This window comes from Buteo buteo, chromosome 23 (assembly GCF_964188355.1).
Source record: "Buteo buteo chromosome 23, bButBut1.hap1.1, whole genome shotgun sequence".
NCBI classification, from domain to species: domain Eukaryota; kingdom Metazoa; phylum Chordata; class Aves; order Accipitriformes; family Accipitridae; genus Buteo; species Buteo buteo.
Window position 1 is genome coordinate 4,397,124 of NC_134193.1, and position 27,523 is coordinate 4,424,646.

Below are 27,523 nucleotides of genomic sequence, written 5' to 3' on the forward strand. Positions count from 1 at the left end.
TTTCTCATTAAAGGAAAATTTTGCTAGTTGTAATCACCCTAAATATTTAGTGTGGTAACTATTGCTGCACCCTTCTACCCAGTCCCTTAAATCTTAGGAAGTGGAGTGTTGTGCAAGAGAAGTTTTCTAAACTTCTCTGAGCACATATCCTTTTCCCATACATCCCCTCCACTCTTCCCCAGTTTCATGATAAAAGGAGAAAATATTTGTGGTTGTAGATGAACTAAGACTAATATGCAGAAGCAAAAACCTCTGAATTTCTTTTAAACTTCTCATTCTTCGTGGTTTCTCAGAAGGATGGAAGAAACAAAGCAAGTAGAATGCCAGAAGGGGAACTGAATGATTGTACAATATATGCTGTCATAAGGCACCAACCTGAGCCCGAAGATGTTATATATGTCAACACACAGCCTTCACCAAAAGTTTTCTTCGGTATTCAAGAACCACCAAGCAATTCACTTTCCTCAGGGCCTATGGAATATGCTACTGTTATCTTCAGAGCCACAAATCCACATTCTGGAACCGAAAAATGAAAAACAGGTCCACCTAAACAAAACAGCACAAAGCCTTGGGCTTATTCACAGAATTTTGCTGAACTGCACTTAGAAATAATCCATCTGTAACCAGTTGCTGAAGCTGAATACATACGGGGTGTGAGGCAGAAAACAACTGAAAGGATGAGGCACATGGATGCACAAACCTTCCCTGAAAAAATAACTACACTTTTGTAATAGCACAGCATTACAATTCAGCTATTGGTAACCAAATCTAGTGGAAAGCTATGGCATATTTGCTTTTTCCAAATTGCTCTATTTTTAAATGACAGGCAACTACAAACCCAAAGACAGGAAACTGGTTCTCCCTGGTAGCAGCTGATACCGTGCCACAGTCAACAAAGGGCTGTGAGATATGGTAACATGATGCTTCCTTTTAGACTTTCTTCAACAGCTCACTTAGATACTCATATATAAAATGTTAATTATTGCCCACTCTGATAAGATGCAAGTCAGCAAAGTAGTAAAGAATCTGCTTTATTTTAAACATAGGAGTTGTTTCATGGACTTCAGAAAGACAAGTAATGCATCTGACATATTTTAGTAAACAAGGGTCTTGTTGAAAAATATTTGTCTACATTATAGTATGAACTGTCTTCAGCTTGAACACATTGGTGTAGAATTTACACCCAAAGTTATTTATTTATTTATTTTTATAAAGAAATAACTTTGTATTTCCTTGCCTTTGGTGCTTTTTGTCTATTAATGCCACACCCATGCTATCAGTATAGATCTAGCTTGACTTTATTATAAATTACACATATTTTCATCAAACTACTGAATCCTGTTATCATGGTGACACATGCAAACACCCATTAGGGATTATGGATAAATCCCAAAATTCATCTGACTGAGATTTTAATTTTAATTCTGTGAGTTGGAGCCTGAGGATGCTGAATATGATACAAAAATGGTTTTAATTTTTGGTATTAAGATTGCATGAAGACTCCAGCCTAGGTACTGGGTAGCATGGGAGGAAAGGAATGTGAAAAGGCAGAGAATATGTCCATGAGTCATATAAACTCCACTCTGCCTGTGAGTGCTTGTACAGTCCTGAAGGGTGGGGGAGAGAGGGGGGCAGGGAGAGAATAAGAAAATTTTCTTGATGGGTCTGATGTGGCTACATGATAGCAGGCTTTTTGCCATTATATCTGAGATTATTTTGGTTCTCTATTGCAAATTCTCTGAAAATAAAGCTAGAAAAAACCCATAATAATAGCTGAAGAAATCAATTTCTGCCTTCCTAAACAGGCTTGCATGATTGCATTCTTCACTTCCTGTCCCAGCTTCCCATGTTCTGTTCTTGCATATTGTTATTTCCTTTTTTTTTTCTTTTTTTTTTTTTTTTTTTTTATCATCACTGCATTGATCAACTCTGGAAAGAATTAATGAATGACACCCTTGTGCTTTGGGTCATTTCCAAGATGTCAAAAGTGTTGGTGTGGGGACCATACCATTAAGGTCTGAAATGATACACAACAGGAAAGACAAATGGTTAATATAATAAGCTTCAATATACAAATTCAACTCCTTATTTAGCCTGTTTGACTCTTTGAAAGCACCTAAAACTTTGTATGCCTAAATTGCTCACAATGCCATACAGAGTGAAAGTTCTAAGGGCCTCAGATCCTTATGTAATAGAAGTTAAATAACTAAATAGACAGGCTTACTGGTATGTATTTCTTTCTGCCTACAAAGCTGAAGAAGATCTACTATAACATGATATGATGAATTTGAGCATGTTTCTAGGGACAGTTTATCTCTATGGGTGGCATCAGTCCTCTGTCACAAAATGTAAAAATGTAACTGCCTGATTTAAAATAAAGACAGAAGAACTATTCTCAAATCTTTCTAAATTTGTAACACCTTACAGGTATTTTCCTTGTGTGCAAATGATGGAGATTTGCTAGTAACCTGAACTGTCTACTATGAAGGAAGAATTATCTTAAGACCCAGTTTAGATTGGCATATTTGGTAGTTAAATTTGGAAAGCATCAGTAGTCCATCCAATCTACTTCTGTTATGCTCAGCTGTGGAACTACATTCAGGAATGGTCTAACTTACATACAAGCAGCCTCTGGACATGTGGGACATTGCAAACCTGGCCATGTCTTCAGATAAGCCTGACAGAGACACCTAGTTAGTGACCCAGTTTTATATTGGCTGTTGAATAGTGGTGTAGACATGTATCTGGCTAATGTCTCACAGGTCCTCCCAGCTTATCTTTCATTCAATGGTAGCAGGAAATAAAATTGCAGCATTCTAGGAACTGGGCTTGTCAGATGGACAGGGCACAGCTCACAGGATGTAAAAGGACAGGAGTTTTTTCTAAGACTGAGGCTATTAGTCAATACCTTCCATTCCAGTTCCTCTGTACATCTCCTCTGTCCTTCTACAGGACGTCTAGTTAAAACTCACTCCAAATCTAAACATTCTCTGCAGCCTATGCTGAAATAGTTATTTGTTTCTTCTTTGTCTCACTTCAAAAGCAGTGAATGCTAAGAGGACCATTTTCATCTCTAATAGGGAGCAATCTAATATCCATATGACTAATGCCTGGGCACCTTCATCTGTTACCTGCTGTTCACTGCAAAGAGCTCTTGCCCTAAGTGCCCTAAGAGCACTATAAGAATGGAACAATCATATAATAAATTATACTGTGGAGATTCTGCTGAAGTCATCATAGTACTATGCCATCAAGTGCCCTCCAGTAGCAGTTTTGCAAATTCGGTAAAATTTGCCATATGCCTAAGAAGCCAGGGAGACTTGAGCAAAAGATTAAAAGGACAATGTTTTATTAGTCACTATGTAAACCATCCAGTTCTGCTCCATGTCTTGAAAGACCCACAGAAAGCAAAATGGGAAAGTAAACTGCATTTTGGATATACTGCGAACTACAGACCAAGGAGTCTCCTGCTAGACAAAGTGAAGTTGACTCATTCATACCTTTCCTCTTCCTCTGGAAGTCACTGAAACATGAGAACATTTTTGGAACAAATGATTGTGTCTAACTCCTCCAAGTACAAAGAATCAGCAAACTGTTGTTGAATGAAGAACCTAAAGAAACAGAAAACCCAGTTTACCAACCCTATTCACTTAGCATTAGTAGTACAAAATTTTATTAATTCTATTCACTTTAGAATACCTGTTCAATTGTTCTCAACTTCCTGCCTAACTTTCCTCCCATGTCTAGCAATCGCAAATATTAATTACCAGAATGGAAAACTAAGCAATAAAAGGCAAGATCCTGGCAACCGTGACTAGCCCAAGATTAGCACATAGAGGAACTTCTCTCCAAAGTGAGAGATTGCTTTAAATTAGTCTGCTCCTGTTCTTGTTAGGGAACTGAAAAGAATTTCAAATAAAGAATAAAGCAAAAAGCTGTAAAAATCAATATCCGAGTGGCTTTGTAATCAGATAACCTATTATGTGCTAAGGGCATTCCCTCCAAGCCTGTGATGCCTGCTTACTCCCTTGGGCTACTGCCCTTCATGCTCTTCTGCATCCACGAATCTTCAGCTGTGAGATCCTTGAGGATTTATTCTGCTCTATTTGCCAACAATCACACTTCCAGCATTTCTGCATTTCACCATGATTGCAAAGCTGCCAGCAATGCAGTGACAGAAAACCAGGCCAGCTTTCTTCAGGACCCACACTAACTGCCAGCATGTGGGGGTTTTGCAGCACCTAACAACAGAGTCTGAGTTAGGAGGCCAGATCCTGTACATTCAGCAGAGGGAAAAAGGCACCTTCAGAAGATATTTGCAAACAGCAGGACCTAACTGGATGCTCTGAACTGCCTGCTAGAGGAACTTCCATCTCACCTATGGGTACACCATCCTCGTAATTTCAACACTTAACATAGGCAGTATGGTTATGCCCCATTGTATCTGGCATTAGAAGTACACACCAATTTTCCATTGGATCTCTGAGACCACATCAGTGTAGCTAAATACAAACTCATCCAGTATTTCCAAGCCGTTTTACAGCTAGCGTAAAGATGTCACTCATAGTTGGTTCACTTGGAAAGCACTATAAAGGCATCCACTGCAGGAGAAACACACACAAGTGTTTGGGGTAGAACTTGCCTTTTTTGTCCTGTTTGTTGCCAGCTAGTGACATTCATGTCTGCTTTCAACTTCTGCTAGCAGAGAGATGCTTTTGCACCAGTGAGGGCAAAACCAGGCCCCCTGAACTACAGCAGTGACTAGTGTTCTTTCAAGATAGCATATAGCTACAAATACCTGTGAAGTTCAGTGTATCCCTTCTAAAAGTGTGCCCATCCCAAGAACACAGGGAAAATAAAAAGGCAGATGTAATGTTTTGCTTTTTTATGGCTGCTGTTAACCCGAAGAGCTTTGCAAACTGTAAACGTACACAGGAACAGTCAACAATACTATAACATACAACTATTTCATACCACACAAAGATTGGCTAACAGTGCGAGACCTCACCCTTGATTATCATAGTGAATGTTTAAGTTACGATACTGCTGAGAGATCCTGAACAGCACATGTGGAAGAAACAGCATGCCTGAGAGGGATTAGCAGGCAGACACGGAGCTATCTCTTAAACCCTTCAAGACTGCCCAGTCCTCTTAAGAGGAAACCTTCCTTTTGGGCCAAAACACAAGAAATAAAACTCCTTCTAAGGGTGTCCATTCAGTCATGTTTGGCCAAAAAAGATAATGAAATGATACTTGGGAATTTGGGGACAAGAAGATATCACCTTCCTGGAAGGTAATCAAGAACATAAAGGAATGAATGTCTTACAAGGAAGAGCATTCAGGTAACATGATGTTGGATTGTCATCTCTTACACTTATGCAACCCTGTACAGATCTACCACTGCACCCATAGGACACTCCCTGTGCTCTAGGGCAGCTTCTATATAATCACTGGATTCTTTGGCATGGCCTTTCAGGGATAATTACTCAATGCAATGAACCCTGCAGCAAGCATGCAAAGAGAGTGAAACGACACTGAGGCACGCTGAGCATTATGCTGACAGATATCTAGGAGCTGGCTAGCTGTGGACGGGACATAATGTGACTATTGGGCATATTCCTCTTCGTTATTAGAATGGTAATCTTTTCTTTCAAATAAAAATTGCAGTGCATCCTCTTTCCTCCCACCCCAGACTCATCAAACATTTTCCTCTCACTCAAAGGACATACCAAAGCAACACCGGCTGGCTCAAAGAAGTCTTCCTTCCTTCCCCCAGCTCAGTGAGGCCATTTCCCAACTCCAAGCGTATCACAGCAGCTTCCCTGAGCTCAGAACTGAGAGGCAAGGCCGCCTTCTGTCCTTCCTGCAGCCCTTTCTCAGGCAACCCACCTCCTGCATGCAAACCACCCTACAGCCGCCATCTTGAGGCACTACATCAGCCTGTGAGGAAGAGCAGCAGGGCAAGATGGAGGCCCTCTTCACCAGCCAATCAGAGGTGACCCAAAGCAACAGCCATCCAATCAGAACTCAAGTTGGGACATCCCAGCTTCCCTCAGTCAGTCAGCTTCCACCACTCACCAGCAGCCAGGCCCCAAGGGCGGGCAGAGCAATTCCCTCAGACAGCATAAATGGCGGGATGGGGATGGAGGGGAAGATGAGCACCAAGATGTCCAGGCCCTTCTCCACAGAGCAGAAGAGCAGCAGATGCACCCAGATGTCCCCCAGGCTGGAGGCTGAGCTGCCCTCATGGAGGGCAGGAAAGCTCACTGGCTGCCTAGGCGTTTCTCAGCAATGCTAAAACCACTGCCTGCCCTCACCACTGCATGTCACTGCTGCCACTTGACTGAAAAGAGCAGAAGGTTTGAAAAACAGAGCCAAAGCTTGTTCTCAGTTTATAAATTTTTATTAGCTGGATAGTGTACACAGTACTTACAATTGCATCTATTAAAGACCAAAATACACTTGAAAAAATGCATCATATAAAAAAAATTATAAACTTTTAACTATATACAAACTTTGCCTTACATTACATTAATCTCAGTACCCTCCCACACCCATTCACAAAGAAAAGATCCCCCCCTCCCCCCCTTTTAACATGCAAGGCCTTAAAGCCATTTAGCATCACTTGAGGACCATTTTCCACATCCCATTCTTTACACTCATATAAAACTGGTTTTTGATCGGTTCGCCGCTCCAGTGCTCTCTGAGTCAATCGACCACGTTTCTCCCCAAGCCTCTTCTTTTAGCCTCATCCATTCTTTTATGCACTCCTAAAGTGGAGTTTTTGCTCAAATGTAGCCAATCCACAAAGAATTCTCATTTAATTACTAGAGAGGTTTGAACTTGATGACATCTCCAATTTAACAAATTTACCCAGGAAAAGAAAGCAGACTTTTTTGGTAACGTGGTGCTGACCAATAACTCCAATCTCACCAAGCAAACACTACTTTTAGAAGTGATACACATAACCCAAAGCAAATGAAAAAAATATGACAGTAGCACTCAGGCTTTCACATCACTATTTAAAGTATTAACGATAAGACTTCCTATATAACACAAATCCATAGGTCTTAATACACATTCTACAACAACGGATTGGAGAACCTATATAATGAAGGGCTTACTGGGAAAAAAGTTCTAGCTGTTTTGAAGAAGTTTACAAGTTCTTCCAGGAGTCATTACTCATTAAAAAAACCCAACAAATCTATGTCAGAGCAATAATCTTGCTTCCCTAACTTCCAACTCTCAGAGGGGGTTCTCCAGGACAGAGATTTGCCATCAGTTGAAGAGCAGAAATGTTATAGAGAGGCTGTCTTACTCCAGCACAGAAATATTCCTCCAGTACATGAATACTGCACTGACAAAATGTACAGATGCTCTAAAAAAAATATTTACAATAATGCTGCAAATTCATCTAAAGAGCTGTGTTATTCCTTCACTAAAAGAGAGCTACATATTTCCTGAAATGGGTGACCTCACAAGAAATGCTAGGTGAGGATTTCATAGTCGCCAACTGAAGAAAATAAGCACCATGCTCTAATTGGCCAAGTATTTTAAGGCGGAAGCAACCAAAGGCACCAAAGATGCCATCAATGCAATGGAGGTAAACAAATGCCTTTTAAATCATTAGAAAAAAAATCCTAATATAAGATTTGTGAACAGAGCATTAGATTACTAATATAACTTAAGACAAAATCGAAAGAAAGATTTATTTGCATGTCAAGAACTAGGCCACCTCCTCCCATAGCTGCAGGTGTCACTGTGTGTCAAACAGCTTCTTTCTCAGCTTTAGTTCACCATGTCAACTGTGACAAGGGTAAGAACATGGAACTAAAAATTCAGAAAAATGAACTGAACTCCATATAGAAAATCCAGCTGCCTACCTACAAATAACAAATCTGCATTTTTTCTTTGTTCTTTCACTGGCTACATACCTCCCCACAGGTGGCAGACCTAAACATTGTCATCCTTAGTATCTAGACAGGCATAGCCTTCCTCCAAGATTGCCTGCTGGCAATCTAGAATCTGACATTTCTCCACATTTCTGCTCCCTCCTCTTGCATTCCTTCCCATCTTCTCATACTCTTAGGTCTAGTATTTTTTTTCTTTTATCCAAAGTAAACAGAATTTTCCAGGCTCTGTCTTTTTGTATCCTCCCAGTCTTCTACAACTTGCTAATTTGTCCTCCATTTTGCATTTAGTCATAAGCTTTCAGTAAATGCTAAAAACATAGCGGGGAGATAATATGGGTTGTATTTTCAAGTTGCATTTACTTTTTTTGTCACTTGAAAACAGAGTTCACTGAATTTAAACCAGTCTCACCCATCCTTGGCTGCTTTCCTCAAAAACACCTCAGCCTCTGCAACTTTACCTACTCACGTTCATAATCACCTCCCATAGTGACAATGCCTGGCAATATTTCCAATCCCATGCTTAACTGCCATGATGCAGTTTTATGTTTTAACTACAGAACACAAAAATTGGAAGAGATGGGACTACAGCAGGCTGGTGATATGATACACAGAGCATCTGTAAAACTCATTCAAGATGGGAGGAGACAAGCATGGAAAGATGCAAGTATCACCTGTTAAAATGTTACGAACTACAGCTTCCATCACCAAATTTCAGAGTAGTATGAATGGAGCAAGCTTAAAATCTGTAATGAGCTATGGAACTAGAGATAAAGATATGTTTTGTCGAGATACTTAGCCAGAAGCCAGCTATAGGTCATGAAAAAATCATTTTTTTTAAAATGTAAGTACTCCTCCTTCATTAAGTGCTACTTTTTTTTTTTTTTTAATTTAAAGAGGATAGTCTATAAAAAGCCTGAAAGGTTCATCAATACGGCCTTCATTTGTTTAACAATCCTTCAGTTGCATCAGGGTAAGATGAGTTGCCCTATGCTTCTGCTGTCATGAAATGATCCCTCACTCTGTGCAGAATGAAAAAATTGTAGAACTGATTTAGAACAGACATCAAGAAACACCGTCACAAAGAGGGTCAAGTGCTATCGCTCTGAGATTGCAGATTTTGTGTCTTTTGCAGGAACCATGCACTGGACTGGCAGGTTAGAAGGAAGATTTTTTAAAAAAAAAAAAAATAAAAAAAAAAAAATCCTTTGGAAGGGACTCACTCAAAACTTTTAATCCTTTTTATGCTAGCATCAACTTTTCTTCCAAAGCAACAACTACTGGCAGTAAACACACTAAAAACCACCCAGAGATTGCTTTTACTAATTAAATCCTTATCCCCACAACACAACACCCTCTCCCGTCTTACTTCTTGGAACGGATACACAATATATCAAGTCCTGTAATGATCTTGAAATATTTCTATCATTTTGACTAGATGGCTGAACTTTTCCCAGAGAAGAGCTTGCTGTTTACATATTTTACAAGGTGGAACTTAAAACAATCCCCTTTCAGTTTCTGCCAGTTTCAGAAGTGCAGATGCAACAACAGGGAACAGTTCAGTTGACAATAAAGTCCAAAGGTGTAAGGAGTGAATGTAAATAACAAGTCTCTGCTGGGGAAACAAAGTACTGTGGTATAGCCACGTCAGTGCTGGTTGCTATAAACTGGATTATGTCTCTGTACAGAAGGGCCATAACTCCAAGAGGTCTTTGCTGGCCCTGCTTCAGCGTGCCAGAGTTATTGCTGATCACTGAGTCAGTGGCACACTCTCACCCGTGGCCAATCTTAATGCAAGAGATGTTTAAAAGAAGAAGAAAAAGGCATGAGCAGTCAGACTCTGAAATCCTTGTGCTGGATCAGAACAGTATACCAATAAAGTCGTTAAGTTTCTATCTGTTGAGTCAACTGCAGTTAAAATCTTGACCACATACTGAAAATGTGGTGTGTGTTCTGTAGAAAAGGATAGGCTGTGATATGGCGATTGTCCCATTGAAAGACTTGCTTGATACACTGGAAAGGTAGGACAGACTTGCAGAAGGGACGGGAATTCTATTCAGTTATTTTTTTTCTTTAAGCAGTGGTTAGGAGACTCTGATCATCTGTGTCATTGCTTCTTCATTGGCCTGAGTTGGATCCTACAGATACAAAATACATACCATGTTGTAACTTCAACATGTAACAGCATGTAACAGCAGAGAGATTCACACACAGCTATCAAGAGGAGATACTCCTGCCCCCTCCCTTGATCTCTAAACATACCATATTTTTCCTAGGTTTTGCAGGCCAGTGTAGAGAATGGGATATATAAATATTAATAGTAATGTGTTGTTTCTGGTGATAGGGAAGACCTAGTACAGGTCTAGGATTTGGGAAGGATTCTACTTCAGGATAAGAAATATTCTTCCACTAAAGCTACAGGACTGCTTTAAAGCACTAATCAACAACAGAATTTGCTAATTCTACCCTGTTGTGTCCCTTCCTTGGAAAACCTGTCTTGTACTTTTAATGTAAATCACTATGCAGCTAAGAATCAGATATTCACATTTATTAACTTTCCATCAGGTGGTGTCTCTACCTTTAATTCATGTCCTAAAAAAGTACTTCTGGTATGCAACCAGAAAGCCTGCAAAGACTGTATTTCTTAGGACAAAAAAATACATTCTCTGTTTGTAAAACAAAGTGAGTACATTTCTATCAATATTACTATAATTTAATTACTCAAGGCAAATAGACACTTGCTCTCTATGAGAAGTGAGACAGAAGGTTTCTTTACAATGCCTGAAACATAAATTCAAAGGCAGAGAGGGACAAAGGTCAGCAGCCTAGCCCAAAAAAGAACAAACAAAACAGTACAAAGACACCTCTAAAGTGTATTCTGAAGAACTGAAAGTGGCAGTTGTCCAAAGAACAGATAAAATTCTACTTACCTGCATATGAGGGCTGTCTTTTTCCTTTGGTGAGAAGAAACGTCCACCTTCTCCCCGCTTCCTGGCCATGGCATGACGATGCCGAGATTCATGCAAGTATTTCTGCAACAATATGAAGGTGGTAATGAGAGACTAGCCTTCTATTTCAGATTCAGTACTTTCAGTAGGGAAAATTCCTGACCACTAGCCACTCCCCATCCTTCCCCTTTGCCTGAGGAGAAAGTGTTTACAGTAAATGCCCATTTGCAATACAGCTACATGCACATTCAACAATTAAATGCATGCAAAGGAAACAGGACTGCCACCAAGGGACTTAAAAAAATTGTTCTGATGTAGCTCATGGGGGGAAAAAAAAAAAATAAAAAAAAATTGAAGAATACTTTAAGATTCTAGTCCCCATTTTCCAGCACCAGTGGTTTTCTGTGCCTTTCTCATAGAGCAACCCTGTATTAGATCTGAGTTATATTCTCACCCTTCTTTCTTTGGGAATTTTTCCCTCTGCTTCAAGCTTAGCACGTGCCTGCCTCCTCTTAAGGATCCGGTGATACTGCTTGGCATTTACATAGAGGGGCTCTTCTTCCAGCATTTCTGCTCCAGGCAAAGGTATTCTCTGGATAGCTGGTACTGATCCAGCTCCAGGTACCATCTGTAAAGAGAGTATGTTTTTAGTACTTGTAGCTCAGAACACAAAGTAAATGCAAAAAAGTAGTTTAAAAAAAACTTTAAAAGGGAAAGTGTTTGGGTTTTGTTCAGATAATGCATCTACTTAAATAAAAAGGAGTAATAAAGTTGTTCTCAAACTGCAGAACAAATTTAAACAAATCAATTACTTGTAAGTCGTGCTTCTTTTTTTCTGACAATGGTACAATTTCAATACAATATACAATTCTATGACCATGTTACTCCTTCTTGTACAATTAAGCATACAGGACATGCCCACTGCTTCCCTTTCTTTTTGGTTATCACTTATTTCATTTATATGATAATTTCAGATAATTTTTGTAGGCAAATATTACTTGTAGAGCTGCTGACATCTAGTGGGGACGAACAATAAAATTCAAGTTAAAAGGCCTCACTACAAAGAAATACGAATTGGCAGAAAAAGCCCTCATGAATCAGAAAAACAAATACTAAGGGATCCTCAAGAAAAGCAATAGTTGATTCAATCTTTTTAAACCTCTGCTTATCAGTTAACAGCTTATTTTGAACTTCCGTTTCTAGATTTCTGAACTCAATAATCTACTGTGGGAAAGTACAGAGTACATAGATCACAATAGGACACAGGCCACTAAAACTGAAAACTTATATTGTTTCAATTTTAAACTAATGGTAGCTACTGAGAAGACTGACCATATCAAGGTAACATGAATCTCAGACAACAGTTTGTGTACTGACATCTTAAACGTCAATCTTTATAAATATCAATGGAAAGTTAAATACATACCATAACCATTCCACCTGAATTGACAACATTTCCAGCAACTGGCAACGTCACTGTGACAGTCCCTTGTCCACTACTGGTTGTATTGGTGTTGGCTCCCGTTTGGACAATTTGTGCTCCAGCCAAACTGGCTGCTGGAATGGTGATCATGCCTGTAACAGGGACTGTAACTTTAAGAAAATAAAACACAAAAGAAAAAGAAAAAAAAAAAAAAACAAAACCAAAAACACGCACACAAAAAGAAGGGAACACCATTAGTCCCACTTCTGTTTTTTACTCATTCATCCTTCCATAACATGCAAAAAGATTCAGAAAAGTATTGCAAGTTTATTTAATAAATTCCATCACCTGGTCCTTATACTTCCTATTTTTTGCATTTGTATCTGCACAGGAATCCCAGTGTCAGATAAGAGATCATATAAAAGCAAACTTAAGCATTTCTTTTGTAATAGCCCTTGCCAAAGAAAAGAGCCATTTTTTATTTTTCTGGGGAAAGAACCGCAGACTGAATTCCTGTATAGTAACATAAACATCTCTTCTTCCATTCTCTATGCCAACAATTCGTATCACAGCACTCACAGCACTACCAGCATTGCAACTCAATGTTTTCTTTGACAATAATTACAAGGCAATAAAAACCTATCAAAGAGATATTGAGAAGTCCTGACTTTCACACCAAAGCTCATACCTTGTTGGAGAATGGTTCCATCAGCATTAACTGGCTGATAGACTATGGTCTGGCCTTCAGCTGCTTGTGCTACCTGTTGTCCTTGAACTGCTATTTGTTGCTGGGTCTAAACAAAACAAAGAACACAGTAACTTTACAAATTGCTTATTTTTCAAATTCTACAATTCTTGCATTAACACATGGTGCTTAAGGTGTTTCAGGCACCTATTTCTTTTGCTTTATTACCAGCATCAAGAAATAGGATGGAGCACAAACCAATTGAACTGTAGATAAAATACCTAAAGCACATATAACACACTTTTTCTTACAGCGTAGTATTTAATATTGAAAGAAACAAGTTCTAGGTTTCCTGTCTCACTATGAATACGTATAAAGGAAGAACTACTCTGCTCAGAAATTTAATTTTGGCCCTAAACAAAAGAATCAGCAGAAAACCCAGGTATGACTAGACTACTTCACAAAATGGCGCAAGTATGAAATTAGCAATACTTCAAGTTTTCAAATTTCAACAAATAGACAAAAACAACCATGAACCAATAAAATACAGAAACACAATGGATAAAAACATGCAATCTATTTATTTTGCCCCAGAGTTATGTATGAAAACACTACAAAAATATGAAATTCATTCTCAAGTTCTCCTCAATATTAATAATTCCTCCTTTTTTTTTTTTTTTTCCCCTTTTTTTACTTAACCACACCTTAAGTCATTTGTCAAGTTTCTCTTCCTATTTCTCTCAAGAAAACCCTTTCATGCTGGTGCAGTTACCTGTGTCTGGCCAGCAGTAACTGCAGTCTGTGGCTGCTGTATAATGATCTGCTGGGTCTGGCCCTGCTGCCCCTGTACCTGCACAGCCTGCCCACCTTGAATCTGAATCTGACCTGGCTGGACCAACTGAATCTGTGGAAGAAAGAGTCAGAAAGGAACATTAACTATGCCTCTTATTTCTCCCTCCTTGGCCTCAGCATTACCAGATCATCTCTGAGGATGATTTACTGTTGCAAAGAAAAAGAAAGCACTGATTCTTCTCTTTTTCCATTTTAAAATGAAGAGTTTTAATTTATTCCTCCCTGTGACACAGCAGTCACAAACATACAGAATAGAGGAAACATAACATGCTAGTGTCATTATGCCCTAGCAGTTCTCCACTGCTTACACAATAAAAGGGTCAAAAGAAATAAATTATTCACATGAAACTAGGAATAATACTACTCAGGTGAAAGAAAAAAAGAGGACTGATTTAAGATATCTGTAGAGTGTTAATTATGCAGCATACAGAAGTACTCTTGGATACACATAAAAGTTGTCTTCAGCTTTGCAGAAAAGTCTTTCCACCAATGTGGAACATTTCTTAGATTAAAAAAGAGGAACTGGAATATGGCTTGAAGCTTGTGCTTAAAAACCCAGTTATGGATTTTCCTCCAACAACCAGACTGTAGACAACCTAATACAAAATATATCGGTTTTCAACAAAAGAAATTTTAAATAAACACTAAATAAACCTCTCAAAACACCAAGACATCATATGCCCTCCTGGACTGTGCTGAACTTGATTCCTAAATCCCATTCTCAAATCACTAGAACACTTTCATTATGCCACTGTTAAGAGTTCTTCCCCTTTGCTCTTGAGGAACACACTCAGCACCTGTTTAAATTTAAAAACTGTCTTTTAGACAATTATTTCAAAATAATTGCTTCTAATAAAATCCATCTTCTATACCTTCTACAGTATTACCTTCTGTGCAATCAAAATGTTTAAATTCACCTTCAGCCATCACATATTAGATTAACTCAAGCACAAGAGTTATTTTCAAAAAGCTTTCTTAAATAAATAAATTGTCTTTCTGAGCCATAAATTGAGTAGGCATCAGACCACCAATTGTACTGCAAGGGCCAGTTAAAATAAAAATAAAAAAACCCTAAACAAACAAAAAAACCCAAACCAACTCCAGCTGTATTTTAATGGACTTCATTTAAAAGGTTTGCACCATCCCGTAAAATACAAAAATCAAATACACAAAGAATTTTCATTGCATCCTTAACATGCAGCTCACTGCCAGATCCATAGCTGGAGAACGACCGCCTTTGCCCAGTTTATTTTAAGAGTGCTGAGGCAAACATACTATCTGACAAGGTGAGAACATCAGCGTTCGTTCTCTGCAATTTATCTTAAAATAAAATTAGGGTTATCTCACCTGCTGCAGTCCCTGAGTTCCAGAAACTGGGACTTGCATGATTGTCTGGCCCTGACCCCCAGGCACAGCCTGCACCATGATCGGCTGGCCAGTTGATGTGATCAGCTGACCTCCGCTTACTTGTACCATTAGTGGTTGACCCTGGACCTAGGAAACAGGAGAAAAAACAAACAGAACAATGAAAAAGTCTGGTGACATGAAGCCAGAAACTGAGGTGGCTACCACATGAGGCTAAATGCTTACCTATTTTAATGCGGTGACCAGAGAAACTAAGCAACAGTCACTAACCTGGGTTTATAATCAGCATCAAGTATCTTTAGTTTCTAAAAAATTTTCCATGATGTGCTACTGCGTTTAGTAAATTATCTTTTTCTGTTGCAGTCTAACCAAAACTTCCAAGTCTAATTGCAATGAAGCATGAAAAGCATGGCTAGATTTTCCAGACACGATAACCATCTTCGTGCACAGCCTGAGAGCAAAGTGTAATAAAAGAAACTTCATTATCCACATCACTATTACTAATCTTTAATTGGGGTTCCTAATGAGAAAAAGCTCTAAATAAGCTATTCTGACAGAGAGATTCTGAGGTAGCTTCAACTCTGTCCAAGTACATGCTTATAACATTTCCATTTCCTAATGAATATATAGCATGAGATGGTCTTAGAGAATCCTTTCACGGTTATTAAGTGAAATTATAAATGTAACAACAGAAAATGTAGTTCAGTAAGGAAGAGTGAAAGAAAATAAGCAGCAGCCACTTCTTCGCCGAATAAGGCTTACAGTGGATCTATAAATTTGGCATAAGAGTCTCTGGACTCTTGGACCAGATGTATCTCTGATCACTAGGGAAAGGGCCAATGAAAAGACAAGCAAGGGGAAAACCTCTCTGTTTAAACACCCTCACCTGCTGAGTCCCCAGACTCCCCAAAATATATCTTTAAAAATACCATACCTCCACAGCTTAAATGTGAAATGGGTCTTACGAACTAAGTAATCACTCTTTACCATGCTCCGAGTTGTTTAGAAACAAGAGCAACACGATAAAAAGTCACCAAGTTCTTGTGTTTTCTACTTGTAAATTTTCAAGAATATGCAATAGCAAATGCTTACTCTTCAACCACTGTAAAATACCAGGCTAAACATCAGTACAGATTTTCAGCACATACTGAACTACCTAAAAAAAGCTTCACTTTGCATAGTTGAAATATCTTAGTGAATTACATGCTAACACATCCACAGAAACAACCACAGTTGTACCTCAGTGATCAACGCCCTACATAGAATATTGTGACTTTACAGGTCACCTAATACCCTTGTGATACTGTTCTGTTCCTCAACCTTGTAACTACTGCACACAAGTCCCTAACAAAAATTGGCAGTATTTGTTTTGAATTACAACAGAGAGAGATAAGCATGCTCATTTCAGCCGCAGAGAAGCACAGTCAGCAGTACAATATCCAATAAGCAGAAAGAAAAATGATGCATTCCAGGATTCTTGTTAATGTATTAGAGCAAGAAAAAAAAAGGGGGGGGGACACGACATGTAACGATGACCAGGAGGCCACAGTGACCCAAGCAACTCAAGTCAGCCAGCTTTTCATATTTTAACTCTGAACATAAAAAATGCTGTGTTCAATTTTACACCTGGCAAGACAATTCTAGCCTCTTAGAACTCTCCTCCTCTGAAGAATTAAAAAACAAACAAAACCAAAATACTGAGTGAAAAACACACCACTAAACTGCTATGGCCATCCAGGGTTTATCAACTCCTTCAAAAGCCTCCTATGTGAGCTAATGAAATGAAGTTTGCAAGACAGAAAATACTTGACATTGAAACAAATCAGGGTTTGAAATAACCTTGCATTTCTGTCCAATTTGCGATCTATTTACTGTTAGGATACATACTTCTCCTGGGTTTCCCTGTGTTGTTCACATGTAAATAAGAAATCGGATCTCTCAATCTCACAGAGGCCAATATTGTCCTCAGGTGCCCTTTTTAATCACAGATGAAAAAGGCTCACTCTTCAAGCTCATGGGTCATCCACCTCCTCTCTGTCTTTGTTTCATGTAGTGAAGACATAGAACTACTCACAGTGGATATCAGGAATCTAATCTCCTTGAAACTACAGGAAATCTTTGGGTTATATCTCTTGACTGTTACTTCCTCATCGTGGTGGTTTTTCCTTTTAAGTCTCATTTCAACCACTATTCACTTTCAGAATTACAGCAGCAGGAATTCATGAATGCATCAGGGTTTCTGGCATGCGCCTGAGATCCAAAGAAAAGCTATAACCCCATGCTCTTCATGGAAAACCCTACAGCTAGCATAAAGCACAGATACTACTGCTAACAAATCTTCCTGTTCCTATTTCAAACCCTGGAAAAAACACAGCATTAGATATGTGGCAATGGTGAGAGTCATGCAGTGCTCACAAACACAATTAGAGAGATCACCACTACCTGGAGGGTCTGGACTTGCTGGCCTGAGGCGGATGCCACCTGGGCCTCAGTCTGCAACTGGACAGCAGTGACACCACCCTGCTGCTGGGAATAGGAACAGGAATAGCTTGAAACATGGAAATGCACAGCTCTGACAAGAGATGATGACACTTTGCTGGAAGAGGGTGAATTTAAAATTCATACACACTGCTCTTGGAACACAAGCAATGTGAATATGTTTAGCAAACCTAAGAATGGAATACCAACAAAACTGCATATGATACTGACAGGCTTCAATATCCCAAACAAAAATCTCTTACAAAGAACATGAGAGGTTATTTTGCAGAATTTAAAAATCTCAGCTTCACTGTTTTAGACTGCTACTTTTCTGCTTAATGTTTCCTTTCACTGTGCAGGTTTCTTCCTGTGAAGGGGTTCCAGACTTTTGTCAGACTTGTTAGTTACAATAAAGGCCATAAATTCCTTTCTGCACAGAACAGCAGCACAGATGACTACAGTCTAAGCTTCATCTATGTCACCCCTGCATCAATGTCTTCCCACTACTGACCTTGAAGGACAATCTTGAGAGGTTGCAAAAGCAGTTAAATCTAAAAGCCTTTTCTATCTTTAGCCTCTTCAGTAAGAGTCCCAAAATAATCTGCATTAACTGTGTTAGCATTTGGGATATGAAGAACATCTCTCTACTAAAAGCTGTACTACAACGGGCCTGTTAAAAAAAATTATTTTAGAAAAACATTTCATGTCAAATACAACACGGGCTTTAAGAGCACGTACTGAAAATGAAACAAGCCAAGGTATGTTTTTACCTCCCTTCTACCTACAAAGTGTCAATAAAACCAAATATATCTTTGGTTATCTGCTGGAAGCAGGTATTTTTGGTAAATCTTAATATATCATTTTTTTAACCTCACATGCAATCTTGCTCTGACTGAAAAAGTCAACTAAATTCAATGGAAGAAGCTGGTCCCTGCTATCAAACACTCAAAACAGGCTGATGACAAAGCAAAGCATATCTCACTGAAAACATAATCCAGTGGCTCATTCATTTGCATGACCAACTAAGAAACTCTCTTGCCTTGAAACAGAACAAATGTAAGATGCAACAAAAAATTCAGCTGCAGCACAGCTCATCTGAAAATGCATTACTATATCTGAATGGGTGAAGCTTAACAACAGTAAAAATCTATAAACCCTTAAAAAACCCAGCCCTACTCATCTGCACATTATAACATGAACTAGAAACTTCTTTCTGAAATGGGTGAATTCATCCAAAGCTACATGTTTTGTTGCAGTTCCTGTACTGTGTGTTCATTTTGATCCACCTGTAGTTCTAAAACAAAGGATCTCAATAAATACTTATTTTGAGAAAGCTGGAGAAAGCCCCTATGGGCTTGAACAAAACCTATTTCAATTTGGGGGGGGGGGGCGCGCAGATCTACATTGTTCCTTGTGGACAACTGACCGTTTCTATTAATATTCTCTTTCCTCCACTGTCAGAGACTATTTGTGACCTTCCTCATGTCACTACCAGTTTGCAAACTCCCTACTACACTGAAATTTGGTAACTTGTATATCTGCAATGTTATTAATTTAATTTTATAATAAGTATTTTTTTAAAAACATATTTAGTCTGACTTCAAGCCTAGTCAGACCACTGACCACTGATCAGGTGACAGAAGTCAGATAAACACCTATCCAGAGAGTATCATGAAGCATCTTGCTGGTTCTGTGAAACTCTGAGAAGTACAGTCAGTTCTGTAACTCAGCATTGGCAACGCCAGCTCACCCGTTATCACTTTCCATACCTGCTGCTGAATCTGTCCAGCCTGCACAACGATTTGCTCTGTGGAACTGTTACTATTTGCTGTGTACTGCTCCATAGCGCTTCAATTCCAATATGGTAAAAGGCACACCTCAGTCTGCGTATCTGGCAAGACAAGTTAAAAAAGCATGTAATTATTGTCCCAAGATTTGAAGATTTGTATTCTCTTACAATAGCTGAAAAGCAAACCATCCACTGACACTGAGGTCAGAATCACACAGTAATATCCACTGTTTAATCAAGGACCTACCTCCTTCCTAATGTCACCTTACTTTCAATTAAGTAGCAAAACTAGAATTGTAATTTCAAGAACATATAACTTGACTGAGAAGTATTTCAATCTCAATTCTGTCATTATCTTCAGTGAATCAAATAGTAGCTATGATCCTGTTTCTCTTCCTGTTTTACCCCTCCAGTCTGCATATTCTGGGCTACAGACAGTTGCCTACACCGTATATTGGTTGCGGAGAGGGATGAGAGGGGTGTAATCACTAAAAAAAACCCTCACAAAATACAAAGTTGAGGTGTAAAACCAAACTACATTTCACGAATTCAACAAAGCTAAGTGAATTTGTCTCTCCTTCCCCAACTATGCAGCACTCCCTCTGCGTATCTCTTCTCTTCCTACTTTCATATATTTTGAAAATACCCAGCAGACTTCTCCCTGCCTCCATCCTTTTACTGCCTCTCATTTCTTGGACCCTTGCCTACACATATGAAGAACACACTATTGAAAAAAAATACTCAGTTCCATTACCTCCTTCTCCTTCCCTGTTCTTCTCTTCTCAGGTGATCAACAAGGGAAGAATTCTTACTATTACTTTTAATGAGGTATTTGATTTATGCTATGACTGAACAAGTACCTCCGACATTAGTGAAAATGCAGCCTGTAACTTTAATCTGCAGTCCAAAGCAACAAAAATCCAGGCTCCTTCAGTCTTCATAGCAATGTACACAAAATTTATTCACAGCTTAAACTAACTGTAACAGTTGCTGTAGTTACTACTGTAATGACACCTCTCATGCTTCCTGCTCTTTAACTTTAAAACATCCTTTGTACTTCAGTGTCTTGCATTTATCTTAAGAACACTTCATTTTTTCATCAATGTACTCCTCACCATGGTCTAAGAAGACAGACAATGATTTTACATTTTGTTGTTTTCTTGCACGTTAACACCAAATGTCGCTTACCTATAAAAATAAACGATTAACCGGTATGTATCATGACAGACCAGAAGCATGCTCATTACAGGGGGCATAATACTCAACCATAATAATGTAAGAACCTTCTCAGTCCCTGTCAGATCTTTTGTTCAGAATAAGGATGTAATGATGCTAACCCTGGAGATCACAAAGATAATCTGAGTCACAGCACTGAAAGGCACTACATTTTACTGCAATTTGAATTCTATCCTTGGCCCGTTTACTAACAGTTTTTCACAGCCTGCCAGAATAAAAGAAGATAAATATTCTTTCTGAAGATGATACTGCCTCCTAAGGCTCTCATTTCAATTTTGCACTGCATACTTAATTTCTGCCCGTAATGCCTGCGGTCCTGTCAGAGAACAGCTCCCACATTTCATTCTTCAGGGAAGTATTTCAACAGCAAGCACAGGATGCCAGTAAACCGTATTTGCCAAAAGTTCTCTGGCTTCCTTAATGCCACAACCAATAATCAAGCACAGGCGTACTTCTACTTGGCCATGCTTCTTCACAGACCCCGGTACCTGTCTTGTTTACGTAAAATATTAGCAGCATTGTAATCCTAGCTCTCTGCACCAGCTGTGGCTAGCCAAAGTTACAAACAGAAGATTTTATATGTGCTTGATCATAGTCTCCAAGGGATGACTTCATTCCCTTCATTAAAACCCAGAGCAACAGTGTTACTGTATCAAAGTTAAATTTTAAAGATTGGTCATCTCCTTCAATGGCACGCTCCTCCCACAGCTGATCTCACCAGTCAGCCCCTCCTCAGCAGGCCCTTGTCTGCACTGAAAATGACTTAGTGTTCTAGTTCTATCAGCATATATTCATATATATATACACACACACATATATATAAGGCTATAGAAGCTACATCAACAACAGTTCCTTCAGCAAATAAGCTATGCTAAGAGCAAACTAGCATGATAAACCATGCTAGGACTTGAGCTAGCTTGAAAGCATCGTTTTTAAACGCGTGGCATCCTGAAGCAACGTTACTAAATTGGCAGAAGTTTCTAGGGCAGACCCTGTCAATCTACCCACACAATCGTTGTCCTCTACCGACACCAGCAGAGGACAGACCCGCGTGAAGCCGAAGGCAGGATTTAACTAAAGAGCAGCACAGACAGGCCACAGTCCTCCCTCCCACTGTTCTGCAGCACAACACATGTGGCACCCAGATTTGGTTTCCCACCTCCTTATCAAACATGCAAGTCAGGGAGTTCTCCCAGGGACGTTTTTATTTTATTGCAGAAAGCCTCGGACCTGGGGATCTTCTCGGCGGGCAGAGCCCCCGCGCTGTGCTCAGGCGGACGAGGCAATGCCCTGCAGCTCAGGGAGGAGAAAGCGAGGCGGCCCCGGGGGCCCCCCTCGCTCCCGCAAAAAGGGCAGTTTCTCCTCACGGAGGAGCACGTGGCTGGCGACATTTGGCGTCCAGGTGCCTTGAGGGGAGGCGGGAGGGGGAGCGCACACACCCGCTTCACCGGCACGCTGGCAGCCCCGGGGAAGAGGAAGGGGGGGGGGGGGCAGCGACCTGCTCTGGGCGCCTTCCCCCCCACCTCCCCCGGGCAAGGCGGGGAGGAGGAGAAGGAGGAGGAGGGGGCGGAGGAGGAGGGGCGGCCCGCGCTGCCCGCGGCCCATCTGTCAGCAGGGCCGGCGGGGAGGCTCGCCCGCCCCGCTCCCCCCCGCTCCCGCCCGCCCGGTGGAGGGCGGAGCCCTGCCGGCTCCCGTCCCAGCGGCCCCGCACGGGCAAGGCCTGTCCCCGCCAAGGGAGGCCGAGCCCGCCGCGCACCTCCCCTCAGCGGTCCAGGCCGCGGCCTCGCCTTTTCTCCTCCACCGCTGCCGCCCTCGGCCCCGCGCCCGCACCTCCCGGTACGCTCCGTCCCGGGCCCTCTCCGTCCCGGGGCCCGGCGGCCCCGGCCCCTCTCCTCCCGGGGCGGGTCCCCCCCCCCCCCGCCCGCCCCGGGAGGAGCCGGGCCCCGGCCCCTCGCCTCCCCCCCAGTGCCCGGCCGGCCGGCCCCGGCCCTGCGAGCGGCCTCCTGACTGGTCACTCGGCCCCGCCAATCCCGGCGCTGGGGCCGGCGCTCGGGGGCTCCATATTGGCTGCTCGCACTCACCGTGCCTCGCTCCCCCGGTTCGGGTCCCGCGCTGATTGGCTCCGCTACCGGTCCCCGAAACCCAATCAGCGCCTCCACTCAGCCGCCGCGCAAAATGGCGCCCAACCCCGAACAAAGGCAAGGGAGGGGGCGGGCGCGGGCGGCGCAGGCGCGCGGCGGCGCCCGCCCCGGGTGGCCCCGCCTCCCTCCTCGCGGCCCTTAGCGCCGGGCACCGCCCGCCCGCCCGCGCCCTGCCCACCCGCGGCAACTGCGCCTGCGCCCCAGGCAGTGCGCGCGCCTCGTAGGGCGGCCGCGGCCGGCAATGCGCAAGCGCCGGCTGCGGCCCCACCCCCTTTCTCCTCTTACCCTGGGCTCGGCCTCCGAGCGCCTTGCGCATGCGCCGGCGCCACGGCGGGTTGGCCTTCGGAATGTTCTCGGCGAGTATCATAGAGAGGGCGTTCCTCCCGCCCGCCTAGAGAGGCGAGCGCTGGCGGCCATGTTTAGCTGACGATAAGGCCGCCGTGGTGGAGCGGAGGAAGGGTTGGGTTGGCCGATGTGGGGAGCGCTGGGGAGGTTCTTCGTGGTGCAGGCCCCGGCCCGGCGGATCATTCTTCACACCGTGCCCGCGGGTGTGGCCAGCTGAGGGGTTTCCTGAAGGGGCAGGGGTGATTTGGAGGAGGATGGAAGGCCCGTGGGTGCCAGTTGCGTGATGAGCCTGGGCTGAGGCCTCCTTGCACCTCCTGGGCTGGAGCTGTGGGGCTGCAGCGGGAAAGTTTGGGCCACACTCTTCGGGGGTACTGGCCACCTCCGTTTCTGCTTTCAGGGGGTGTCTCGATTGTCGCGGCTGTCCCATAGAGGAAGTAGGCTTAGCCTTGCACGTTCTGGCACACCAGCTTACTGCCTAGTTTGGGGTTCCTGATAACTCTGTTCTTCTCTCTGTCATCTTTCCAGCTGCAGGAGTCTTCACCATAGCCCGTGTTACCATGGCCACCCACTTCTCCAAGGATCAGGAGGAGAGAGTGCGTAGAAAATGGGTTATGTGGGCTACTGCTGTGATGCGTGTCTCTGTAAAGAGGCCCTCCTGTTATTGGAGGCCTAATAATGTGGCAGCTGGCTGTACTATCTACCTTTTTGGAGGAAAGTGGCTGACACTGCTAAATTTCTTGCGCTTTTGTGCTTATGTCAATGATGCAGATACTGTACAACAGCACAGAGCTTACCTGCTTAACTAAATATCCAGCACTGACACACCGATAGTATGCTGAAGATGTGCACTAATCGAGCTGTACTCTATTATGCAATTTTCCTTTTTAAGCATTGATTTTATAAAATTAACTGCTGAGCTGGCATGTGGTACTCATAACTGATCTTGTAGAAAAGATAGTTACCTGTATGTTGGGTTCATATTTCATGCCAACTTATCTGCTTGTGAACTGCATCTTAAACTCAGTACGTTACGCTCTTTCGTCTACAGACTTGCCAGACTGCCTGTTACCTTAGTATTGTAGTATCTGAGTCTGCACTCTTAGCTTATTTTCATTTGCCCTTCTGTTTGTGCTCTTTTCCAGATCAAATGTGTTAAGGGGGACCTTTTCTCATGCCCTCAGACAGACTCATTGGCTCACTGCATCAGCGAGGACTGTCGCATGGGTGCAGGCATAGCTGTTCTTTTTAAGAAAAAGTTTGGAGGCGTACAAGAGCTGTTGGATCAACGTGAGTGATACACGTGGGGTGGACATGCAGGAGCTGAAGGGAAAACCTTGATTTCCAGCAATAAGGGTATTCCAAGCTACTTGGGGTGTAGGGGGAATTATGTAGTAGAATGTAACTGTTTCAAAAATACCTTCTTAATTTCTTCACTTTAGAAAAGAAGACTGGGGAGGTGGCAGTTCTCCAAAGAGAGGATCGATACATTTACTACCTGGTGAGAGTGGGACATCACTCAGGCACTTGCCTGTGACTAAACTATATTAGATATGATGATGAGGACTTTAATAGTCGTGGAGTTTTTTAGTATGTTCCTCTAAATAAGAGGTGTGAGATGTATTACTCAAATATTGCTAGTTGAGGAGAAGCCAAGCTGTCTTGTGTATGTATATTTAAACTCCAAATGGACAGAACTAGCTGCTAAATTATACTATTTTAAGCTGTGAAACATGGTTCTTATTCTGAGTCTTTTTCTCTTCACAGTAGCAAGTCTGGGTGTGGAGTTTCAGAGTGTAGTGGAATATGTTTTTTAAAAAAGAAAGTAGTTTGCAGTGATCATGCTAAAGGCACAACTGACCTTTTACGTTTATACTTAGATTACGAAGAAGAAAGTTTCTCACAAACCAACATACGAGAATATGCGAAAGAGTTTAGAAGCCATGAAAGCTCACTGTCTAAACAATGGAGTTACTGACATTTCCATGCCTAGGTAAGAAAAACAGTTACTGCAGTGTAAATACTTGAGTGTTTCTTGCATAGAAGGATGTTTGAGAGATGATCCCCTGCTGTGAAATAAGAGTTCAAGTATCTACTTCTCTTCAACTCTTCTGTCCAATTGTGCAAATGAAATTTGCGTTTCCCAGTACATTTAAATGATAGCAAAACATAAGGCTTGGCTGTTCCCTTATTTTAACTGTATATGTTGATTTGAGGTGAGCTCAGTTAGTGCCACATAAAACTGTAGCTGCTTGAAGTGCTAGTTGTTCATAGCATGCTCCAAAAGAGGCCATTACAGCTGTTTTGATGTCTTATTTTCCAGGATTGGATGTGGACTTGACCGCCTGGATTGGAATAAAGTTTCAGCAATACTTGGGGAAGTGTTTGAAGACACAGATATAAAGATCACAGTTTACACTCTGTGAGCAAAAGAGTTTAAAGAGAACCCCATTTCCCTTGCTTTCAGGAGTGGAAACCTGTTAATTGGTGAGGGGGGAAACTGCATGCTGAGCACATTCTTCGTTTGAGTGTAGCTCACTGTTGTGGTGGCAGTGGCAGTGGCTTTTCACAACAACAACAACAACAACAAAGCTCCAGAGCAGCTAATTTGGGATGTAGTGTTCAGGGAGCCTGTAAAGAAGGCAGAGGTGTTGTGGTAACCCTCTGGGAGTGCCCAGTCAATCCATCCCAGGAAGCCACCAGATGTCACTGGTCCTCCACGGAGCACCTGCTTGCACTAGAGCTTCTACTTAAGGCTGACAGTTCCTGTGCAGAGTGAAATTGGAGCTCTCTGTTGCTTAGGTATTTGTTGGTTTGTAGTTACTGTTGATAATGGTGAGCTGTGGAGCCCTGACACTTTTTTTTTTAAAGTTTTGCAATGTTCATATCTGGCATACAGTTTAGTTACTCTGTTCGTTACAGGATTAAAAATTTAATTTCTACCTTCTGGCCATAAATACAATGTTTTTGTTATGAGATTGTACTCACTAAGAATCATGCTGTCAACATTAAATAAATAGCTCTTCAGTACTCTGCTGTCAGATCAGAGCATGGTCCTTTTGAAAAACACGTCTGTATGTGTTGTGGCTGTATTCTAGAGGAAACCTGGGGTTTGAAGGGGAATGGTGGAGATGTGTAAAGACACCTTGTGTGCATTTTATGCCGCATAGCCTGCAGAACTCAGTTTTCTGAGAATCCACACGTGTGAATGACTGATGTGCCATCAAAAGTCATAGCATGGAGTTTAAGGTTTGTTTTTCATATTTCTTTTTTTACTGCATTTGTAGTTTAGCTCTTATATGTAGGTTGGTATTTGATGTCACCAATAGCAAAAGCAAACCAGTAACACACTTAGTTCATCAGCTCATTGGTAAACACTTGGTTTTTGAAAGTTTGGTTCTAGTACTGAACTATGATATATTCTGCATTTCCTTTATGTTTGGTTTTTCCCACCCTCCCATAATAACAAATCTTTTTGACTTCTCTCATATTGAATGCCCAGAAAAATGCCAGATACGTTGAATAAATCTAAAAGATGGGACATAACAGTTGAGAAGTTTGTACCATAACATAGGGTTCCTAATTGGTTTTCACTATGAATTGAACACGTGGAGCGTTTTCTGTTCTTAGCATCGTGGATTAATCTGTATTGTGTGGTTTCTTTGCTGATGCAGATCTGCAAATCCTGTTTGTGTCTTTAAGAGCTTCATATTATTACTCTCCCTGTTTGTTGACCGTCCTTTGTAAACTTGTTTCTGGTGGCTAATTGCTGTGGCTAAATACACAACTGGAAAAAAAATAAACTCAGTAAGACAAATAGGAACTTGGAGTATTGAGCTGATCCAGAGCAGACATCAAGACTGCTCATTAATTTAGTCCTTACACTTATTCATGTTTGTTTTTTAAATAGAGTGGCAAAGAGATGAAATCCACAGTGGCTCAGCAAAGGTGTTCTTATTGCCACTTGTTTTTTCTGCCTTGAAAATTTATGCCAGAATTTAGTGCAGTTGACTGAGGTGAGAGATGGGTGCAGTCAGCACTTTTATGTGTGTGTGTGTCCAGCTGTGTCTCCAGTGCAGGAGAAACCAACATGAACTGTTTGGAAGAACCAGCCGTGACTCAGTTTCTTGGCTAATGAGCATCCCTGTGACCCTTGCTTGGTTTGTGTCTTGTTTTACATGGAAAGTGATACACCCATATTCTTTCTCTCTCTGTCTTCCACACTTGTATGTACTCTTGAATTTTTTTTGGCATATAGTAATTTTCCCTTCTTATCATGCTGCACTTCAGCTATGAAATATTTCATATGTGGCTGTCCCAGGATGTCTCACTTGTCAGATTAAATTTAGGACCT

General features: G+C 41.5%; 2 protein-coding genes across 27 annotated transcripts; one reads left to right on the plus strand and one right to left on the minus strand.

Annotated features, from left to right (window-relative positions):
* Positions 1 to 9,096: 9,096 nt before the first annotated feature.
* On the minus strand, positions 9,097 to 22,917 carry NFYA (nuclear transcription factor Y subunit alpha). Of its 23 annotated transcripts, none has more exons than XM_075054814.1 (10): positions 22,768 to 22,917; positions 19,431 to 19,552; positions 17,623 to 17,709; positions 15,166 to 15,312; positions 13,739 to 13,870; positions 12,970 to 13,075; positions 12,285 to 12,445; positions 11,313 to 11,486; positions 10,841 to 10,942; positions 9,097 to 10,048 (listed from the first exon to the last, which is right to left on the minus strand). In XM_075054814.1, the coding sequence occupies exons 2-10, from the start codon at positions 19,503 to 19,505 to the stop codon at positions 9,995 to 9,997; spliced, it is 1,038 nt and encodes a 345-aa protein (XP_074910915.1). In that variant the 5' UTR covers positions 19,506 to 19,552; positions 22,768 to 22,917; the 3' UTR covers positions 9,097 to 9,994. The 23 variants fall into 23 exon arrangements, with proteins under 23 accessions (XP_074910915.1, XP_074910913.1, XP_074910909.1 ...); XM_075054812.1 differs by having other exon boundaries at positions 12,285 to 12,451; positions 17,626 to 17,706; positions 22,768 to 22,913; XM_075054808.1 differs by having other exon boundaries at positions 12,285 to 12,451; positions 17,623 to 17,706; positions 22,768 to 22,913.
* On the plus strand, positions 22,401 to 26,199 carry OARD1 (O-acyl-ADP-ribose deacylase 1). Of its 4 annotated transcripts, none has more exons than XM_075054830.1 (6): positions 22,401 to 22,522; positions 23,698 to 23,765; positions 24,315 to 24,459; positions 24,612 to 24,670; positions 25,050 to 25,162; positions 25,493 to 26,199. In XM_075054830.1, exons 2-6 carry the CDS (start codon positions 23,730 to 23,732, stop codon positions 25,593 to 25,595), a joined length of 456 nt encoding a protein of 151 aa, XP_074910931.1. In that variant the 5' UTR covers positions 22,401 to 22,522; positions 23,698 to 23,729; the 3' UTR covers positions 25,596 to 26,199. The 4 variants fall into 4 exon arrangements, with proteins under 4 accessions (XP_074910931.1, XP_074910932.1, XP_074910930.1 ...); XM_075054831.1 differs by lacking the exon at positions 22,401 to 22,522 and adding an exon at positions 23,120 to 23,183; XM_075054829.1 differs by lacking the exon at positions 22,401 to 22,522 and adding an exon at positions 23,172 to 23,375.
* Positions 26,200 to 27,523: the final 1,324 nt, after the last annotated feature.

Coding starts and splice junctions, on each gene's coding strand:
- NFYA (XM_075054803.1), bottom strand. CDS start 19,505: ATGGAGCAGTACACAGCAAATAGTAACAGTTCCACAGAGCAAATCGTT. Junction 13,076..13,738: donor TTACTGCTGGCCAGACACAG/GTAACTGCACCA, acceptor TGTTTTGTTTAG/ACCCAGCAACAAATAGCAGT. Junction 12,452..12,969: donor TGGAACCATTCTCCAACAAG/GTATGAGCTTTG, acceptor ATTTTCTTAAAG/TTACAGTCCCTGTTACAGGC.
- OARD1 (XM_075054829.1), top strand. CDS start 23,300: ATGTGGGGAGCGCTGGGGAGGTTCTTCGTGGTGCAGGCCCCGGCCCGG. Junction 23,376..23,697: donor TCTTCACACCGTGCCCGCGG/GTGTGGCCAGCT, acceptor TCATCTTTCCAG/CTGCAGGAGTCTTCACCATA. Junction 23,766..24,314: donor CCAAGGATCAGGAGGAGAGA/GTGCGTAGAAAA, acceptor GCTCTTTTCCAG/ATCAAATGTGTTAAGGGGGA.